Genomic DNA, 18581 nt, shown 5'->3' on the forward strand with positions numbered 1-18581 from the left:
AAAATAGCATATTTGTCAGATCTTTGGGAAAGGAAAGATTTTAAGACCAAGCAAGAGTTAGAAAAAATTACAAAATGTAAAGTAAATAATTTTGATTACATTAAATTTAAAAGATTCTGTACAAACAAAACCAATGCAACTAAAATTAGAAGGAATGCAACAAATTGGGAAAAAAATATTCATAAGAAAAAACTGACAAAGGTCTAATTACTCAAATTCATAAAGAGCTAAATCAAAGTACAAAAAAAAAGTCATCAGTACAAAAAAATCAAGCCATTCTCCAATTGACAAATGGGTAAGGGACATGAACAGGCAATTTTCAGATAAACAAATCAAAACTATCAATAAAGACATGAAAAAATGTTCTAAATCTCTTATAATCAGAGAGATGCAAATTAAAACAACTCTGAGATACCACCCCACACCTAGCAGATTGGCTAACATGGCAGCAAAGGAAAGTAATAAATGTTGGAGGGGATGTGGCAAAGTTGGGACATTAATTCATTGCTGGTGGAGTTGTGAATTGATCCAACCATTCTGGAGGGCAATTTGGAACTATGCCCAAAGGACGCTAAAGACTGCCTACCCGTTGATCCAGCCATAACACTGCTGGGTTTGTACCCCAAAAAGATAAGGAAAAAAACTTGTACAAGAATATTCATAGCTGCGTTCTTTGTGTGGCAAAAAAATTGGAAAACAAGGAGATGCCCTTCAATTGGGGAATGGCTGAACAAATTGTGGTATATGTTGGTGATAGAATACTATTGTGCTCAAAGGAATAATAAAGTGGAGAAATTCCATGGGGACTGGAACGACCTCCAGGAACTGATGCAGAATGAGAGGAGCAGAACCAGGAGAACATTAAACTCAGAGACTGATACACTGTGGTACAATCGAATGTAATGGATTTCTCTACTAGCAGCAATGCAATGATCCAGGACATTTCTGAGGGACTTATGAGAAAGAACACTATTCACACATTCAGAGGAAGAACTGTGGGAGTAGAAACACAGAAGAAAAACAACTGCTTGATCACATGTGTCAATGGGGATATGACTAGGGATGTAAACTCTAAAAGATCACCTTGGTGCAAATATCAATAATATGAAAATGGGTCTTGACCAAAGACACATTTAAAATCCAGTGGAATTGTGCGTCGAATATGGGAGGGAGTTGGAGGAGGGGCGGGAAAGAACATGATTTGTGTAATCCTGGAAAAATTCTCCAAATTAATCAATTAAATTAAAAAAAGAAAAGAAATTGACCCAAAGTCTAATAGCGATAATCCATGTTCAGTGTGTCATTAAAGTTATTATTAAAGAGATAAATGACAAGAAAAAAAGTGAGTCTCATGCACAGAATAGGCTCCATTGGTATCCATATAATAATTAAAGTACTGCCCAGTGCGTATTTGGAGAGCTTTCTTTGAGGAATTTAAGGAAGCACATAGACAAGAGTTACATAGGATGAAGAAGGTGTTCACTGTTATCTTTGCTAACAACAATAAAGATCCATCAAAGGAATAAAGAAAACCAAGGTAGAAATCTGAGAAGACAATAACAATTCAAATGAGTATAAAATTTAATGCGTAAAATGGATTACATATGAAATAAATATTAAGAAAAATAAACCTCTCAATAAAATCAGGGAGGTTTGAAAATACAAGTTACCACTCTAAAATACAAGCAAAGCCAATATTTTGGCTAATAAGACTTCAGAAATCCGTTCGCATTATTTACTTATTTTAATTATGACTTGGCTGTAAAAGTCAAGAGTTCAATGGTTGAGAGCACATTCTGAATTACAAATTATTTATGGTGTTTGTCACAGCAACATACCTGCCACATAAAACTGGAAATATCATCTGTCTAATGTATTCTCTCACCAACAACTTTCTTCCTCCCTTCTCAAGAAGAATGTTTTTTTTTTACTTTCTTATATTCCCAATACTTAGCAAAGTATATGCCTCGTACATAGAAAGTACATAATAAATTAACAACACTTGGGGGGGATAGCTGAGAGGCTCAGTGAATTGAGAGCCAGACCTAGAGATGGGAGGTCCTAGGTTCAAATCTGACCTCAGACACTTCCCAGCTGTGTGACCCTGGGGAAGTCACTTAACCCCCATTGCCTAGCCCTTACCACTCTTCTGCCTTGGAGCCAATACACAGTATTGACTCCAAGATGGAAGGTAAGGGTTTTAAAAAAAAACAATAAATTAATTAAAAATAAATAAATTAACTTCACTTGCTGATTGGCCAACTGACATCATGGTCGTCTTTCAATACTCTACTTCACATAATCTCTTATTCATCATTATTTTTCTTAAATCTTTTCTTGCTCCCTTTTTTTTATTTAAAAGAAATTTTAATAAAATATTTTATTTAATCAGTCAAGATTCCCCTTTTTACCTTCCCATTCCAATCCCTCTCTTTCCCCAGATGATAATAGATGGGGGAAAAGAACCATTACAAATTTAATAAAAAATTTTCACACTGGCCATGTCCAAAAAGTATTTTACCTCATTCTAAGTTCTTAGTCTTCACCTTTATAAGGAAGCAACATAATTTTCTAGAATCCTAGTTGGTCATTATCCTGATACAATTTCATCACATTTATATACCAAAGCTTGCTTGTCCATTTTCTAATTTTGGGACACCCTCCCCCCTCAGGTTTTCATTCTCTGCCATTTCAAAAAGAGCTATAAACATTTTTGTACACCCTTAAGTTTGTTTTGCATAGGACTAGTCCCTTCCTAAATACTCTCCCTTGAATTCTCTCTTCTTCCTTCTCCACCTTTTCCTATTTTCCTGTTCTATGACATATATTTCTGTACTCAACTCTGTGTATGTATATTCTCCCTTCTAACTAGGTTCAGATGAGAGTGAAATTCAAGTGTCAGTTGGTGCCCACCATGCCTTCCTCCTTGTCTGTATAAATGTCTGCTTGTGTTCCCCAATAATGTGAGATAATTTTCCTTAATCTTCCTTTTCCATCCCGCTTGATATATTCCTCTTCTCCTCACTTTCTTAAAATCAAGACAGATCACCTGGCTTTATCTAATTAATTAGCTCTCTCTTTCTGAACCTTGCTGATGACAAGGTTTAGAAAGGACATGTATCATTTGTCCATATCTAAATGTGAGCAGTTTATCCTTAGATTTTTATCACTGTTCATTCATTTCTGTTTCTCTTTATTCCTGTGTTTGAACCTCAAAGTTTCTTCACAGCTCTACTAGGAACATTTGGAAGTTCCAATTTCATTAAAGTTCCATTTCTTCCCCTGTGGCATTGTACTCAGTTTTCCTGCCTAGGTTATGGTTGGGTATAAACCCAAAGACATTGTCTTCTAAAATATCGTATTTCAGCCCCTCCACTTCATTATGGTCAGGATCATATATAGTCAGGATCTCTTTTGGCTGCTAAGTCAAATGTGATTTCTGACAGTGGCTCTTCAGTATTTAAATTCCTTCTTTCTGGCTGTTTGTAGTCTTTTTTCTTTCACCTGGAAGATCTGAATTTTGGCTATGATGTTCCTGAGTATTTTCATTAGGGGTTTTCTTTTGTGAGATGACTAGAAGATTCTACTTTCACCTTGCCCTCTGTTTCTAAGAGATCTGGATGGTTGTCTTTTTAAGATTTCAGGAAATATATATAGGTTATTTTTTAATAATAACAGCCAGTTTAGTGATTCTTAAATATTTTTCTCCATAGTCTGTTTCCCAGGTCAGTTGTTTTTCCTATAAGTTATCTTATACTCTCTTCCATTTTTTCAGCCTTCTCACTTTTGTTTTACTCTTTCTTGTTTCCTAGAGGAGTCATTGGTTTCTATTGGCTCATTTTAATTTTCAGGCATTTTGTTGCTTTGAGCAACTTTCTCTACTTCTTGTGCCAAGCTGTTAATTCCTTTTACAATTCTTTCCTCCATAGCTTTCATTTCTCATTCAGTTCTTTTTTCAAGAGTTCTCATTCCACTAACAAAAATAATTTATAAATCTTTTTTTTTTCAACTCCAAGCTTCATCTCTTCCAGGAGTTGAGGCTGAACTTGTACCCAAGCTGTATTTTTCTCTAAGGTTTTGTTTATGGATATTTTATAATAATTCTCTTCTTTCAATTTTGTGCCTTGAGCACCCTTGCCACCATAATAATTTTTCTATTTGACCATTATTTCAGCCTAATCCCTGATTTCAAATCTGATATTAGAAATGAACTTGTTGCTTCTTCCTTAGTTAATAGTGTAGAGTTTAGAGTTTATAATATACTTTGTGACAGGCACCATGCTAAGTACTTTTTACAACTATTGTCTTATTCGATTCTCACAAAATCCCTGGTAGGTAGTAACTGCTATTGTTTACCCCCATTTTACAATTTAAGAAAATCAGGCAAACAGAGGTAAAATTGCATGCACAGAGTCACACAGCTAGTAAGGGTCTGAAACTAGACTTGAATTCAGGTTTTCCTGATCTCAAAGTACAGTGTTCTATCCACCATACCACCAACTAGATGCAGTATTTGAGAAAGGCAAAAGACATGACAAACAAAATTAAACTTTTTTTTTTTAACACAACTAGTGTGAACTTTGTTTTGTTTGACTAAACATTTGTAACAGGGCTTTTGGTTTTTGTTCTTCTTTCAATAGGCAGGAAAGAAAGAGTGAAGGAAAAGTAGATATCTGCCGATTAAAAAAAATACATATAATTTTTCAAAAAGCAACATGTATACTTGAGAGAGAATATGTATGTATATATAAATAAATGGTCAAACTTTTTCTCAGCAAGAAAGCCAAAGAGAAGTCCCATTGAGAAAATTCTTTGAACCCTTTGAAGAAGTCAAGGCTTATGAGTATGAAACACTAAAGATAGTATCACCTGGTTTATTTTGCTGAATGATCTTTTTTTCTCTTTTCTAGTCTTTATTAAACTTGCTGGGTTCTCCAAGGGAGAGAAATAAGTTTAGGAATTATAAAGACAAGAAATATCAATGTTTTTTATAAAGTATGTACAACACAGCCATATATTAATGCATTGTATAGTATAATATATAATATAGTCAATATGTACAAAATAGTCAACATATTCCCTGATTGAAGGTAATTTATTGATCTCAAATCAGTTTGGGTAATTACTTAAATACAGAAAAGGCAATGTTCAGTTTTTTGTTGACTCACCTAAATTCCCTATAGATATTGTTAAAAGCAAGTGCAGCTCCTAGTCTCTTGAAAGCATTGGGGTGAAGTGCAAAGCTGTACAGACGCTTAAAGAGTGATTTAGTGTTCACAGGACTTTTCTCTTGCTGCTGAGGTGTCGTTTGCTTAATGGACCATTTTAAGAATTCTCTAACACACTGACCACAAAAATCTCGCAAGGTGCTATCAACAGGATCTACTATTCCATCCTGAAAAGAGAGGCAAATTATTGTTAGTAAATTTTAATTTCTATACCATGGGATCACTATTTTAGCATTAGAAGTAATTTTAGAAGTTCCCAAGTATAATTTCTTATTTTACAGATAAGAAAACTGAGACTCTGAGAAGTGTGACTGTTGCTTAGGGCCACCAGGCTACTAAGTGTCTGAGTGAGTAATCAAAACAAGAACTTCCTGATTCTAAATCCAATACTCTATGGATACCTCACATATATGCCTATTATAGGAATCACTTGCCTGTAAAAATGAAATTAAATTATTATACATACATAAACAAGTTTTATACATAAACAAAAGCAATGTGGTTAAAATCAAAAGAAGCATGTAAATATGAAAAATATCTTTGTGGAAAATCTCTCTGGTCTCATACCTGAGATACATGCAGAATTTGTTCAACATTATATGAACAAAAACTACTACCCAACTGATAAATGGTCAAAGGATATATATGGGTAACTTTCATAGTTAGGCATTCAAGCTATCAATAGCCATATTAAAAATGCTCTAAATCAGAAATAATTAGAGAAATGCAAAATAACACAATTCTGAAGTTCTGCCTTGCACAGGTCAGATATGTAAAGTAAGAAAAAAGGGAAAATGACAAATGCTAGAGGAGAAACAAGTACATTAATACTGCTGGTAGAGATGTGAACTGATCCTTCATTCTGAAAAGCAATTTGGAACTGTGCCCCAAAAGCTATTAAACTGAGCATAACCTTTGATCCAGTGATACTACTAATAGGTTTATATCCCCAAAAGATTGAAAGACATGTGTAAGATATAATACTTTTCCTGTACATAAAATAGATGTGAAGGGAAGCAAGTGCTAACTGTGTTTCCAAAAGAAAAGACAAGGTTCAAAAGTATGCCAAAGCTGATATACTGTGAACTTTAAATTACTCCACCCTACTTAAAGTTGTAATCTTCTGACTGAACAATGAAGGTACTTAGTTCTCACCTTATAGTGAAGCTAGAACTTTAAGTTAAGTCTATTTTTAGATCTTAATACAAAAAGATGTTAAGTAAGTATAGAGATTAAATCAATCACAAAAAGGTCAAGTAACTAACAAAAGGTGAACTTAACAAAGAATTATTAAGTAACTCAAAAGATATAATCTAATGAAAGAAGATAAGAACTAAAATTATGGTCAGTCCTGGAGAAAGCCTTTGATGTGATTGGTAGATGTGAAAATTTAGAGGAGACACAAGGCTGAAAGGTCTATATATTTGGGATTTTTCATCTCTCAGCTAACACTCTTTCCCTGATTGGCGGTGGAGAGTTAGCTGAGAGCAGTGTGCTGAGCTTTTGGCATCTTAGTGTGCCTACAAGCTATTGTCCATTTGGTGGTAAGTTTCTGGCTGAGTTTCCTCCTTTACTTTCCAACTTTATCCTCTTAGAAGCCTCTAATCTTCTTCAGAGACCTAGAGGCAGGGATTTTAAACTCCCCCTGGCATAGGCCAGGCAAGAGAAACCCTATATCCTCTTCCCTCCACCTCCCTAAATTTCTTCCCTCTATATTAATTAAATTACCATAAAATTCCAGACTGACTTGGGTATTTTATTTGGGATTTCCCCTGGCAACCAAATTTAAGTCACAACTCTAAAATCATCTTTACAATACCAAGTCAAATAATTAGAATCACCATGTCATTGAACATAAAAATGAATAGTCTAGAGTAACAAAAAGATGAAAAAATATTATCTAAAGGAACTAGTCTAATTCATGAATAATAATAAATCAGAGTATTGAAAGTAGGCTGCCTTGTTTGATCATGAAATGTCTACAGCTTAAATTAATTTCTCAAAAATCAAGAAAATAACAAAGGAATGTGGAAGCTAAGCAAATTCACATTCCAACAAAAAAATGTTAAGAGAGTTGAGAAAGGTATGGGAGAACTTCTGACAAGATGACTAAGTGAGGAGCTTCAAATGAATGTAGCTCTACTTCCAGTTCAAAAACAGTAATAAATATGGCAAATGAAATAAAAGACCAAAATAAATAGAAATAAATTAAATTCCCTTTCAGCAAATCCCCAGAGAAAATTTTAGAGAGAAAGGCTGTAAGTTGGTTCTGTAATCCATCTACTTATTATCCACATTTGCCCAAAGGGCTCCTCATATTGTTTTGTTTTTTAGTTTTTCTATGAATGTAACATATCCCTGTTATACTAGAAGTTCCATGTATGAAAGAACTTTGCTTTACATAAAATTTTTATCCTCTCTAATGCCTTGTACAATATTCTAAATACAAAAGGTGCTTAATAAATGTTTGGCTAACTTACTGAGAAACAGATTTATAATTAGGATGTTTATGTGCATTGGATGAGACATACATGAAGAGAGAGGTGTCTGATACACAGCCAGTGGGCTTCACTGGCATCCATGTAGTAAAAAGACAGTATCCCTCCTCCATTCCTGCTCTCCTGATGAGATTAAGTGGACACCACATGGAGAATTTATAGAAGGATATGAAGAAGGTCACGCCCATTAGAATATAAACTTTTTGAGAGCAGGGACTTTCGTGCCTTTTCTTTGTATCCCTGATACTTAGTAGAGAGCTTGGCACAGTCAGTGCTGAATGTTTATTGACTGACTCTTGACAACAGGAGAAGATGTGGATGGATTGGGAAGGAGAACCAATATCAATAAGATAGCTCCATCAAAGGGAACTACCTTAAAAAAATTTTTTTCAAATCTATAATACTGTCATAAGATTTGAAGTTAGAAAGTTCAGATTATCTAGTCCCCTTTATTTTATACATTAGAAAATTGAGGCTCATAAAAGTTAAATTCACTGACCATATTTACAATCACTAACTAGCAAAGTCCAGGTGTTCTGAAATGAAAGCCAGCACTTTTTCTACTTAAAGAGCTACTTTGCTTAAAAAGCATAATAGAGTGAGGGCCCAAGCTTGCTTGGATTTCTAACCCCAGCACTTAGCACATAGTAAAGACTGAATAAATGCTTTCTCAGTCACTATTTCATGCAGACCAATTGAGAGGCTATTGCAATAGTCCAATCAGGAGGTTATAAAGAACTGAACTAAAGTGGTGATAACAGCATGAGTGGAGAGAAGGAGATAGATCAGAGATGCTGGGAGCTAGTATCAATAAGACTTAGTTGAAGTGAAGTGAGTATTTGGGGTGATGAAAAGTTGAGACCAAGTAGAAAACTGTAGAGTCTGATTACTGGAAAAAGAAGTATCCTTAACAGAAGAGGGGAAGTAAGGTAAAAGAGTGGATGGAGGGGGAGGGGGAAGATAATGAATTCTGTTTTGGACATGTTGAATTGTTGTTTTTCTGAGAAAAGTCAACAGTTTAAGTTATCCTTTGACTTGATCTAGGTTAAGCCTTAACCTGCTTGTGAATATTTTCTTACCCTATAGACAGGAAAGCTTTTAATTTTAAAAGGCATTTTGACTCACTAAAATATTTTTTAATTCCTTAAACAAAATTTTAAACCATATGACTTAATTAGAAATTAGTAAGAAAAAGAAATCATTTTAGTCTCTTTGACATTCTATTTGTTAAAGGTCTAAATATATATTCTATGTTACCGGCCAAGCGAAAAAGCAGAAATCAAATGTCACCTACCAGAATAGTTTCTAGTAACGTCACTGTATCCTGACTTTCAAACTTCTTATTGTTGGTGAACCAGTGAATCAGCTGCATGACAAGAGGTTCATACAGTTGCCTTGTCACCTAGATCATAAAATAACGAATGCTCATTAGGTTCTTTTAATAAAAGAACATACCTGATGTTCTTTTAAAATAAATCTGCCTTGGAAACAGATATGCATATTTGGTAATTCCAAATAGGTCACACTGTTACCACATCATCTCAGCAATATGCAGTCCAGAAATGACACAATTCTAACATTTCAGAAGTCATTTCATTGAACCCTTAACTGAAGGACAAAGCCATTCTACAACATTCCTGACAAGAAGTTACTCAGCCTGTTTAAAGACCTATAGTTACAGGGAGCACACTGCCACGAAAGACAGTGTACTCCATTTTTAGACATTTCTACTTTTCAGAATATTGTCCTTTAAATAGAAGTAGAGAGTAGTAGAGAATTGCTACCATTCTATAATTCTACTTAGCAGCCTTAGTTCTACGCAAGACAGTCCAATAGAATAAATCTCATTCACACATACTATTTGAAGACAACTTTCAGAAGCCCAAGTCTTTAGTCTTATTTCCTCTGATAGATTTTCTGTCCCCCTTATCATGCTCAAGGTATATTACCATGGACACATTACAGTTTTTCAGTGTCCATCACAAAAATATTATGTGCATAATGAGCAGAATACTGTAGGTGTGATCTGATCAATCTAGAAAACCATGATCTATTTACATATCTTCTTCTATATATTACACTTTAGCTAATGCAACTTAACTACTTTAACTTTTTTTAACCCTTATCTTCTGTCTTAGAATTTATGTTAAATATCAGTTCCAAAGAGTGGTTAAGGCTAGGCAACTGGGGTTGTGACTTGACTAGGATCACACAGCTAGAGAGTGTGTGAGGCCAGATTTAAACCCAGCACCTACTGTCTGTAGGCCTCACTCTATCTAGTGCACCACCAAGCTGCCCCACCACTTTAACTTTTTGTGGCAGCTAAAAAATGTTATAATGTAGCAAAATCCCCTCTTTTTCACAATAATTACAATTTAGGCATACTATATGCACTCTGTAGAATCTGATTTTTATTGCTATTTAATTGAACATCATGAAGATTCAGATCAATTTTGGATTCTGATTCTAACATTCAAGAAATTAATTATCCCTCCTCCCTGCACATTTGATAAGTATGATGTCTATGACTTTATCTAAGTCTTTGAGTTTTTAAAAAATGAATAGGATATGGTCAAAGACTGAAAATGTGTGGATTAGCTAAAGACAGATTTTTTCAATCAATTAGAATAATTCCCTCCAGGGTGAAAAAGATCCAAGAATCAATTTAATTGATAAGAAAGACATTCACTGGGTAAGACTATCTGACACTAATTATATATTATTGTCTAGCCTATGTTTTTCCCATCTTGTTCCATCAGAAAATCATAAGAGACTGTCAAATGCACTGACAAAATTCAATTATGTTTACAATATTTTCCTTATCTACCAGGTCAGCAATATTATCAAAAAGATAAGGCTAAGTAATACACAATCTTCACAAATGGGAATATCTATTTTCAGTACCAAGGACATCATCTCAGTCCAATTTCCTTGGCTTGAAGGTGAAGCAACAAATGCCAAAAAAGGTTAAAGTGATTTCATAAGAAATTAAAAATTATTTCATTCATGTAAATGAAAAATGCTTACTTTGGCCATTATATTCTTATGTATTAAAATGCTAGTCCCTTGTAAAAATATATAAAATAAATCTTAATAATCTTATTAAACTTCCCTTTTGTAAACACATACAACACACACACACAAAGATAAGGCTAGTCAGGCATCCTCTATTCTTAGTAAGCCTAGTGGTCACTATTTCCATTTACAATATAAGTACTCCCCAAAAAACACATTTAATAATGTGTTAGAATTTTGCTGGGGACCAAACTGGACCAAACTTCCTAGAGTCTATCTTTTCCCCTTTGTGAAAATTAGGACTTTCTTTACATGTCTCTATTTATCCAGCATAGTCTCTGTTTTTTATTTTTTACAAGTCCTTAAAGATCAGAGACCAGGTAATAATCGCATTTCATGATTTTTTTAATAATCTGGTATATCATTTGTTCAGGCAAGAATCTTGAACTCATTTACAACAGCAAGGTCATCTTTATTATCTCTTCAAGATACAGGTTTCTATTTTCTCTTAGATATATCTATTCCTTCAGATATCAGTATAAACATTAACTTCTTATATACTGAAAAGATGAAAAAGAGAGGTTGAGTTGTTGGGGTTTTTTTCCAACCACAAATATATGATCCTCCCTGAGAAGTATCTCTTTCTCCTTTTTCATGTTCAAAACATTATACTGTTCTTGGCATTTTTCACTGGTCTCAGTTCAATCTAAAATTTAGCCTTCCTAACATTATGTTTACAAGTTTGTACAAATCATTTCTATTTTTCCCTCTTTATTACTCTCCTTCAAACTTTTGTATGTGTCCTTTCAAAATCTAGAGATTGAGCTCTGATGGTTAACCACATTGATCAAGTTTATATTCTCATCAATGTTTCTGAAACCCTGCTTTTGGAGCTATTTTCCTTTTCAGGATCTTGGACATTTGATAAAATTTCTCTGAACTTTTATATTCAAACTAGAAAATTTAAGTGGTAACTCATGAGGCAATTTTTAATGGAGAAATAAATTTATCTAAAAATTATCTTTTTTTCCTGGTTCAGAATCTATTTATTTATTCTCTTCTCTTTTTCTTAAAATCTAGAGAAGTATAAATTTTCATTAAAAAATCCACTGTGGCTCTGACAATGAAGATGTTTATAATCATATTTTAAGATTACTAGTTACAAAAAGGTAAGTATCTCTACTACATCCTAATATATGATTCCCAAAAAAACCTCAAATATTGCTCCAATATTTGTAAAAAGAAAAAAAAGAGAAGGTCTATTTTGAACTAGGTATTTTTTCTCTCAAAGGTGATTATCACTACACTTTAAGTTCTAGACTCACCTTTTGGATGCTTATCTTACATATAATTTCCAAAATGAGCCCACATTCTAAAAATCCTGTCATTCTTTAAAGTACTATATCTACAAAATTTACATAAATAAAATAAACATGAAGGTATGGATGTTCTCATTCTGATCATATGTCAAGTCATTTATTCTCCTAATACAATACAATGATGTCAATTCAGTTTAACAATCTATTTACCTGATCTACATCACAGGCAAGTCGAAGTAACACAGGAAATGTTTTCTTATATAGCTGATGCATGGGTGGAGAACCTAACTTTCCTTCAGGTATCTGAGATGCTTTTCCCAACATAAACATAACCATGCTATGTAAGAGTTCACAGGATGCAACCTAAATTAAGAAAAACATGTTATCAAAATTGTATTTACTAATATTATGTTGAAATAAAAATGTTTAGCATTTTGTAAAAATAGGATTTAGAATAAAACCAGAATAAAATAAAAACAAAATTAAAAGAATGCAACAAATGAATGCCATATGACTTATATATAACTTAGAGGAGATACTTTGTGAAAATATAGAATTACTATCTAGCAAAAGATCTAAGTTTAAAAGCTTAAAAAAGGCATTAATTTCATTTTAGCATATCAAAGAATCATATAAATTCTACTTATGGTTGATAAGTGTTAACATATTCCTTGTTCATAAGAAACACTATTCCACTAATGTAAGCAGATTAAATATCTATCCATTTTTGATTACTAAGGAAACCTATTCATAGAAGAGACATATAACAGAGATAGGACAAGTAATGATTTTTAAATTTGAGGTCATCTGCTTTTTCAATCATCTTCTCTAAAAAACTATCTGTATACATGAATCTATATATTAATATCCTTGGATATGGCTATTAATGTCCAAATTAATAATCTGTATATGCACTTGCATACTACATCTCTACCATAAAGTTTTTGTTAGTCATTTACCAAAGGATTTGTGATCTCACTGATATAAATATTTCCTTCAGCTACAGAAGTCACAGTTCACTCATGTAAATTTTACCCATCCTCCCATAAATTGCAGAGAGCCAATACAGTAGAAGGATCTCCACCCAATATAAACACAACCAGGGAACAAAATTTAGTTATCTGCCAGCCATTTTTCTTACTTGTATTCTCTTTCAATTGTTATTACAATTTGACTTTTATTATTACTTCAGAAAAGTGTTTTCATATAGATGCATACACAAAAAAAATACTTCTAATGAGTGGTTAAAACAGATTCTACTTCCTACATGCTTGCTTTTGATGCTTAAGAAAAAGCCTCTTAAAAATGAATAATTTTTTAATTAAAAGCTCATTTAGAATAGTAACATTGAAAAAGAATAATATGAAAATACTTTGGTCTGTCTGTCGCTAGATGAAAGAGCCAGTTCTGTGACCCGAGGTAAAAATACATCCAAATATATTACAGGTTTCATTTCTGCAAATGGTACTGCAAAGCTCAGTTTCCTTTCTGAGTCCCATGCCAAACACTTCTTCATGATTTCATCTGAGGAAGCAGCTATTAAAAATTTTAAGAAAAAGTTTTATATTTATAAACTTTATAACACTAAAAAAGTATTACACACTTAGGAAATTAAAAAGGAGCACATTAGAAGGAGCTTGAATGAGTATGAAAAGAGTAGTAAACAACAACTTTGTAGAATAAGATTATCTGAAATGTGACTTAAAAATAGTATATGAAAACTGTTTTCAATATTATTGTTTCAACTGCAAGCACTTTTAGATGGTACATTTACCTTGACAAAATGTGTTAAGAGTCAGTTTCACTGATAGATGCTTACTATACTTTTAGAATAAGAGCTAGAATCATTTGGGGAGAGAACAATTATACTTTTTTCTTTAAACTTTCAAAATCTTTATTAATACCACATATAACTATAAAATTCAAATTTAAAAGAGATGTTGGTTTATTGTTTTAATATAATATATTTCCTCCCTTTGTGTCCCCTGTTTCTAGCAAAATGTGGAACATAATTGGAATTTATTAAATGCTTGTAAAATGAATAGAAATGAATATAGTATAATTTTGACCAAAAATGACAAACAATAATTGCACCAAATGTCAAGGAGAAGAGCTTTGAAAGGAAATTGATTTGAAGTTCTTGAATTAGCAGCATTGATACAGAAACCAGTCCAAACTGTTTCCATTTAATTTTGTGTAAAAAAACTGGGAAGTACATATGATAAACTCGGCCTAAAAATCACTCTGATGTGTTACATAATAGCCTTCATATTAACCTATCAAAACATTCACTAATAGTTTTTATAATTTTGTTTAAGAGTGTGTCAAATATATAGCACAAATATATTTAGAAGCATTCTTTGAAATTAAATTTGTAATACCCCTGGAAACAACTTAAGAGATTTGATTTACCTGTAACAAGATTCCTATTTATTTGCCCTCCCAGAGAGCCAAGCACCCGAACCACTCGAGCTCTCACAGCTTCCAAGGACAGCTCTTCATCCTTTCATATTTAAATTATTACACAAAAATTAGTAAAGGCAATTTTGTGACCATTTAAAAATCAAGATCATTTCAATTAGGGGCATTAATTTGAAAAGAGAGGGAAAATCAATTTTCTAACTGTGTTAATAATTTTAGTTCTTTTACTAGACATATATAAAGTATATAGAGAATACAAACCTATTTCAAATGCACTGCAAAAATTTAATGCCTGAAACCAATGTATCCTTCAAAGTGAAAGCTTCATGTTTATTTTCAAGCATTGAATTATATATGCCCTCAGAAATATATTAATAGCTGACAAATTAAAAATATGCTCAAAGATTTCACTTAAGCTCCTTGAGGGCAAAGACTTTCCCTCCTTTGTGACCCCTGTTCCTAGCACAGTGTGGAACATAATTGTAATTTATTAAATGTTTGTAAAATGAATGGAAATGAAAAACAAAGTTGGACGGCTGCTAGTCCTATAAGAAGTCTGCAAATTTGTCTCAATGGCTAGCATCTTCTTTATTAGGCTTTATCTTTTCTAGCACTTTTAGCTTTGATTTTGCAGGATTTAATATCTAAAATGGATAGTATCTTTTATGACTATTTTGATAATATTTTGAATTATCTATCTCTTTTAGGCACAAAACGTTTTAAAAATGATGATCATTAGAAGTTAGCCGAGCAATTTTTATATATGAATGAGCTTTGAGACAATTATGTCAAATTTGTAAAGGCGAATTACAATCCATGATATTATGAAAACCAGGAGAGCTATTACACTGAAAAAATAGCCAAGATAGTCATTGTACAATATAATTTCATTACTACAGTTTCAATGAAGTGATTACTGTATTGAATTATTTATTTTCTGTGTAAGTAATTTTTGTTGCCTTTTTTTTTACTTTGAAGGCTAATATTTCTGAAAATTCTCCTATTCCTATCTAGTCTTTTATCTGTTAAAGAATATGTTAAAAGTATTTTCTTAATCTCTCCCTCTGTCCTTTAAGAGGCAAGAGAGTAAGATTTCTAAGTAGAGCAGAACTGACAGGGGTCAGTGAAGATAGGGAAAGAGAAAAAGGAAGCAGCAGTGACATTTGGGGCTCTTTTGCCTTTGGATCTCAAGATAGCAGGTCTCTCAGGCAGGGGTCTACAGGTAGTTGGCTACTGACAGTTGGGTAGTCGAAATGGAATGAAGGAGTTTGTGGGCAGTGAATGTCTAATTATTTAGGAAGATAGGTAGTTAGTGAATCAATTTTAGATAGTGTAGGTTAGATATGCCTGGTCTTGCCAGGCAAGAAGAATCTGTCTTTAGAAGACAATTAGAAGTAGTTTTAGAAATTTTAAATAGTATTAGGAATTTAGGTAAAGTCATAGGGTATTAGAATAATAATCTCCCTTTCCTCCTTTTCTATTTCCTATCTGTACTTCTCAAATTAAACTAAGAATTCAATTGCTCTCCTCACTTTTGTTGAACTCCTACCATTTAACCCTTACAAATGTGATAGTATAGTACTAGGTAGAAGACAATAAGCTACATAACTACAAATTAGCAATTTAATTAGAATATACAACCAGATTATTGAACAATTTGTAATATTTGAAGCCTCTATTATACATTTCTTTCAATATATTAACCTAAAGGGAATTATTACTCTTTTCAGACTAGATCTCTTTGGTTACATAAGTTTTTTAAAGAATTATTAAATTTTTTTTGGTTATTCCTTTGAATTAAATTTTGGAATATTTTTGATAGACCTACAAATTAAAAAGGTAAAAATCATTTGGGATAACTCTTTATTATGCTGATTACTTGAATTAATAAGCAAAACAAAAACAGCATTAAGATTCTAAATAGGCTATTATGCCATTTTCTTATAGAAAGATAGAGGAGTTAGTTGATTGAGTGCTCACCTAATTTTACTATGGAAGGGACTCAGGCAACAAGAGGAAAAGAATTGGAACTCCTTAACAATTACAATGTAAGGAGTCTCTATAAAGGTAGTAGAAAAAAGTACCAAATATAACTTTTACTTCATTTCAAATCAATGCATTAATCTCCCTAGATGTAAAAAAAGAGCCAAAGCTTTCAATGAGATAGTAAAACACTCAAGGCAAGGCTTTTTCATCAGAATGGTAATATCTACCTGAATTGTCTTGGCTTAGTTCCTTCCTCTAATTAACATATTGTAGAGATTATCAATGATGGAATTATTTGGCATTAATGTAAGAAAATAAGTAAAGAATGCTTCTTCAATTAATATCACATAGTACCAATACCGCCTATCTTAACTTGCTAGAACCTTAATCTCTCATCTCTTTCCATGTAGAATGTAGGAGTTTTCAATCACAGAAGTTAAGCTGTTCTCTAGAATCAGTTCTCCTCTATAGAAAGGTCAAAACAAATAACACTGGCCCCAAAAAAGCTCCCTGAACTGCCTCCATTTACAAGACATTTTTAAAGAATTTTTGGTAATTTTTCAGCAACTTCCCCACAAGGATTGCCACTTACACCAGAGTGCCCCATCTCTCCCATTCATAAGTATGTTTTAAAATTTTAATTTGTTTTTTGAGTAGCTAGTTTTATTTTTAATTTTAATTTATTTTTTCAACCTGAGATGATCACAAAGTCTTAAGATTCTCCACTAGAGATTAGAGTAAAAAAATATATATATATAATTTACTTACAGATAAGATGGTCTTTGATTTTTTTAGGTGCTTCAATACAATCTTATTAAACCCTTTCTGGGCTGCACGAGAAAGCACTGTGACCTCCCCATTATCCTTGTTATCAACTATGCAAGAAAAGAAAAATTCATTATAGGCAAACAATTAATATACTATTTTTTAAGTTTGCAAAAATATTGCATAAAATTCTGGCCTTAATTCACCATTTTAAAAGTAATTTTCTTTTAAATTTTTCAAATTTTTAAAATTTTCATTAAGTTAATAAATCAAAAATAAATCCAAAAAAGAGACAAGGTGATCAAACATTTATTACATTTGCTACCAGAAACATTCATTTAAAAAAACATTTTTATATACTATCTACTTGGGATTCTTTTTATAATGTATATTTTTAAATACTCATATGGTTACATAATTATTAACAAGCATATTCCCCAATTCCAAATAATCATATTTTATAATGAAACAAAACTAATTATTTGAATCTTTCTTGATTAATTAACTATGGGGGTAAACTGAAGACAACCAATCATAAGTGATTCATCAATCTTTCTTTTAGTGATTCCTCACAAATAATATTCTGCATGGCAACATGCATTTCATGCGAGCAATGTTTCAAAAATAAAGTGTATATGTTATATATGCCCACATATGTATATAGTAATCAATCTGTCTCTTGACTTTCAACTATTTTTCTTCTACCAAACATAATGCTTTTCACTTTATTTTAAATAGGCACTCCTGCCCATTTCCCTTCTAAATACTTATTTTCACACCTGGAAAAGTTTCACAATACCTGTCCCCTCTCCTAAAAAAAATTATTTTTCTCTTCAAAAAATTAGTTTTATCCTTTGTATCTCTTTTCAAACCTTTTTCTTCTATAACAGCAATTTTTAATCTCACATTACTCACAAATGAACTGACTAGATTTTTTTATGTAGGTTAACATAAAAAGTTACAAACAACAACAAAATAATAGTGATCGAAAATTAACTAGATAGAAGTTCAACAAAAGTATTACTTAACTCTGAGAGATCAATTTCTTTCATTCGTTCTTTCAATTAAGCAACTGTTAAGAGTAAGGCCAGTGGAAATATTATCCAGTCATATTTACACAGCACTTTACATTTTATAGAGTGTTTTAATAATCTAAGAATCATGGAACCTAAGGTCTAGTTCTTTCTGGCTCTGGCATTAAGTAATTACCTAACCACAAGTTAAGGTGCTCACCCTATGTGGGTCCCAGTTTTCTCATCTGTAAAATGAGGCAGGTGGATTATCTTGGTTCTCTTCAAATTATAATGGTTCTAAAAATTCTATGATTCTATATACTATGTACCAGGTAC

General features: G+C 32.4%; 1 protein-coding gene across 4 annotated transcripts in view; it reads right to left on the reverse strand.

Moving 5' to 3' along the window:
- PRKDC (protein kinase, DNA-activated, catalytic subunit) overlaps positions 1-18581 on the reverse strand; it is a 166211-nt gene that overhangs the window by 115524 nt on the left and 32106 nt on the right. For all 4 annotated transcript variants that reach the window (XM_056823884.1, XM_056823883.1, XM_056823882.1 and 1 more), the window contains 6 exons: positions 17236-17342; positions 14473-14563; positions 13433-13596; positions 12271-12423; positions 9021-9128; positions 5169-5395 (listed from right to left, as the gene is read on the reverse strand). In XM_056823884.1, the coding sequence (XP_056679862.1) occupies positions 5169-5395; positions 9021-9128; positions 12271-12423; positions 13433-13596; positions 14473-14563; positions 17236-17342 (850 nt within the window). The remainder of the gene's footprint in view (positions 1-5168; positions 5396-9020; positions 9129-12270; positions 12424-13432; positions 13597-14472; positions 14564-17235; positions 17343-18581) is intronic.

This window comes from Monodelphis domestica, chromosome 3, assembly GCF_027887165.1.
Source record: "Monodelphis domestica isolate mMonDom1 chromosome 3, mMonDom1.pri, whole genome shotgun sequence".
NCBI classification, from domain to species: domain Eukaryota; kingdom Metazoa; phylum Chordata; class Mammalia; order Didelphimorphia; family Didelphidae; genus Monodelphis; species Monodelphis domestica.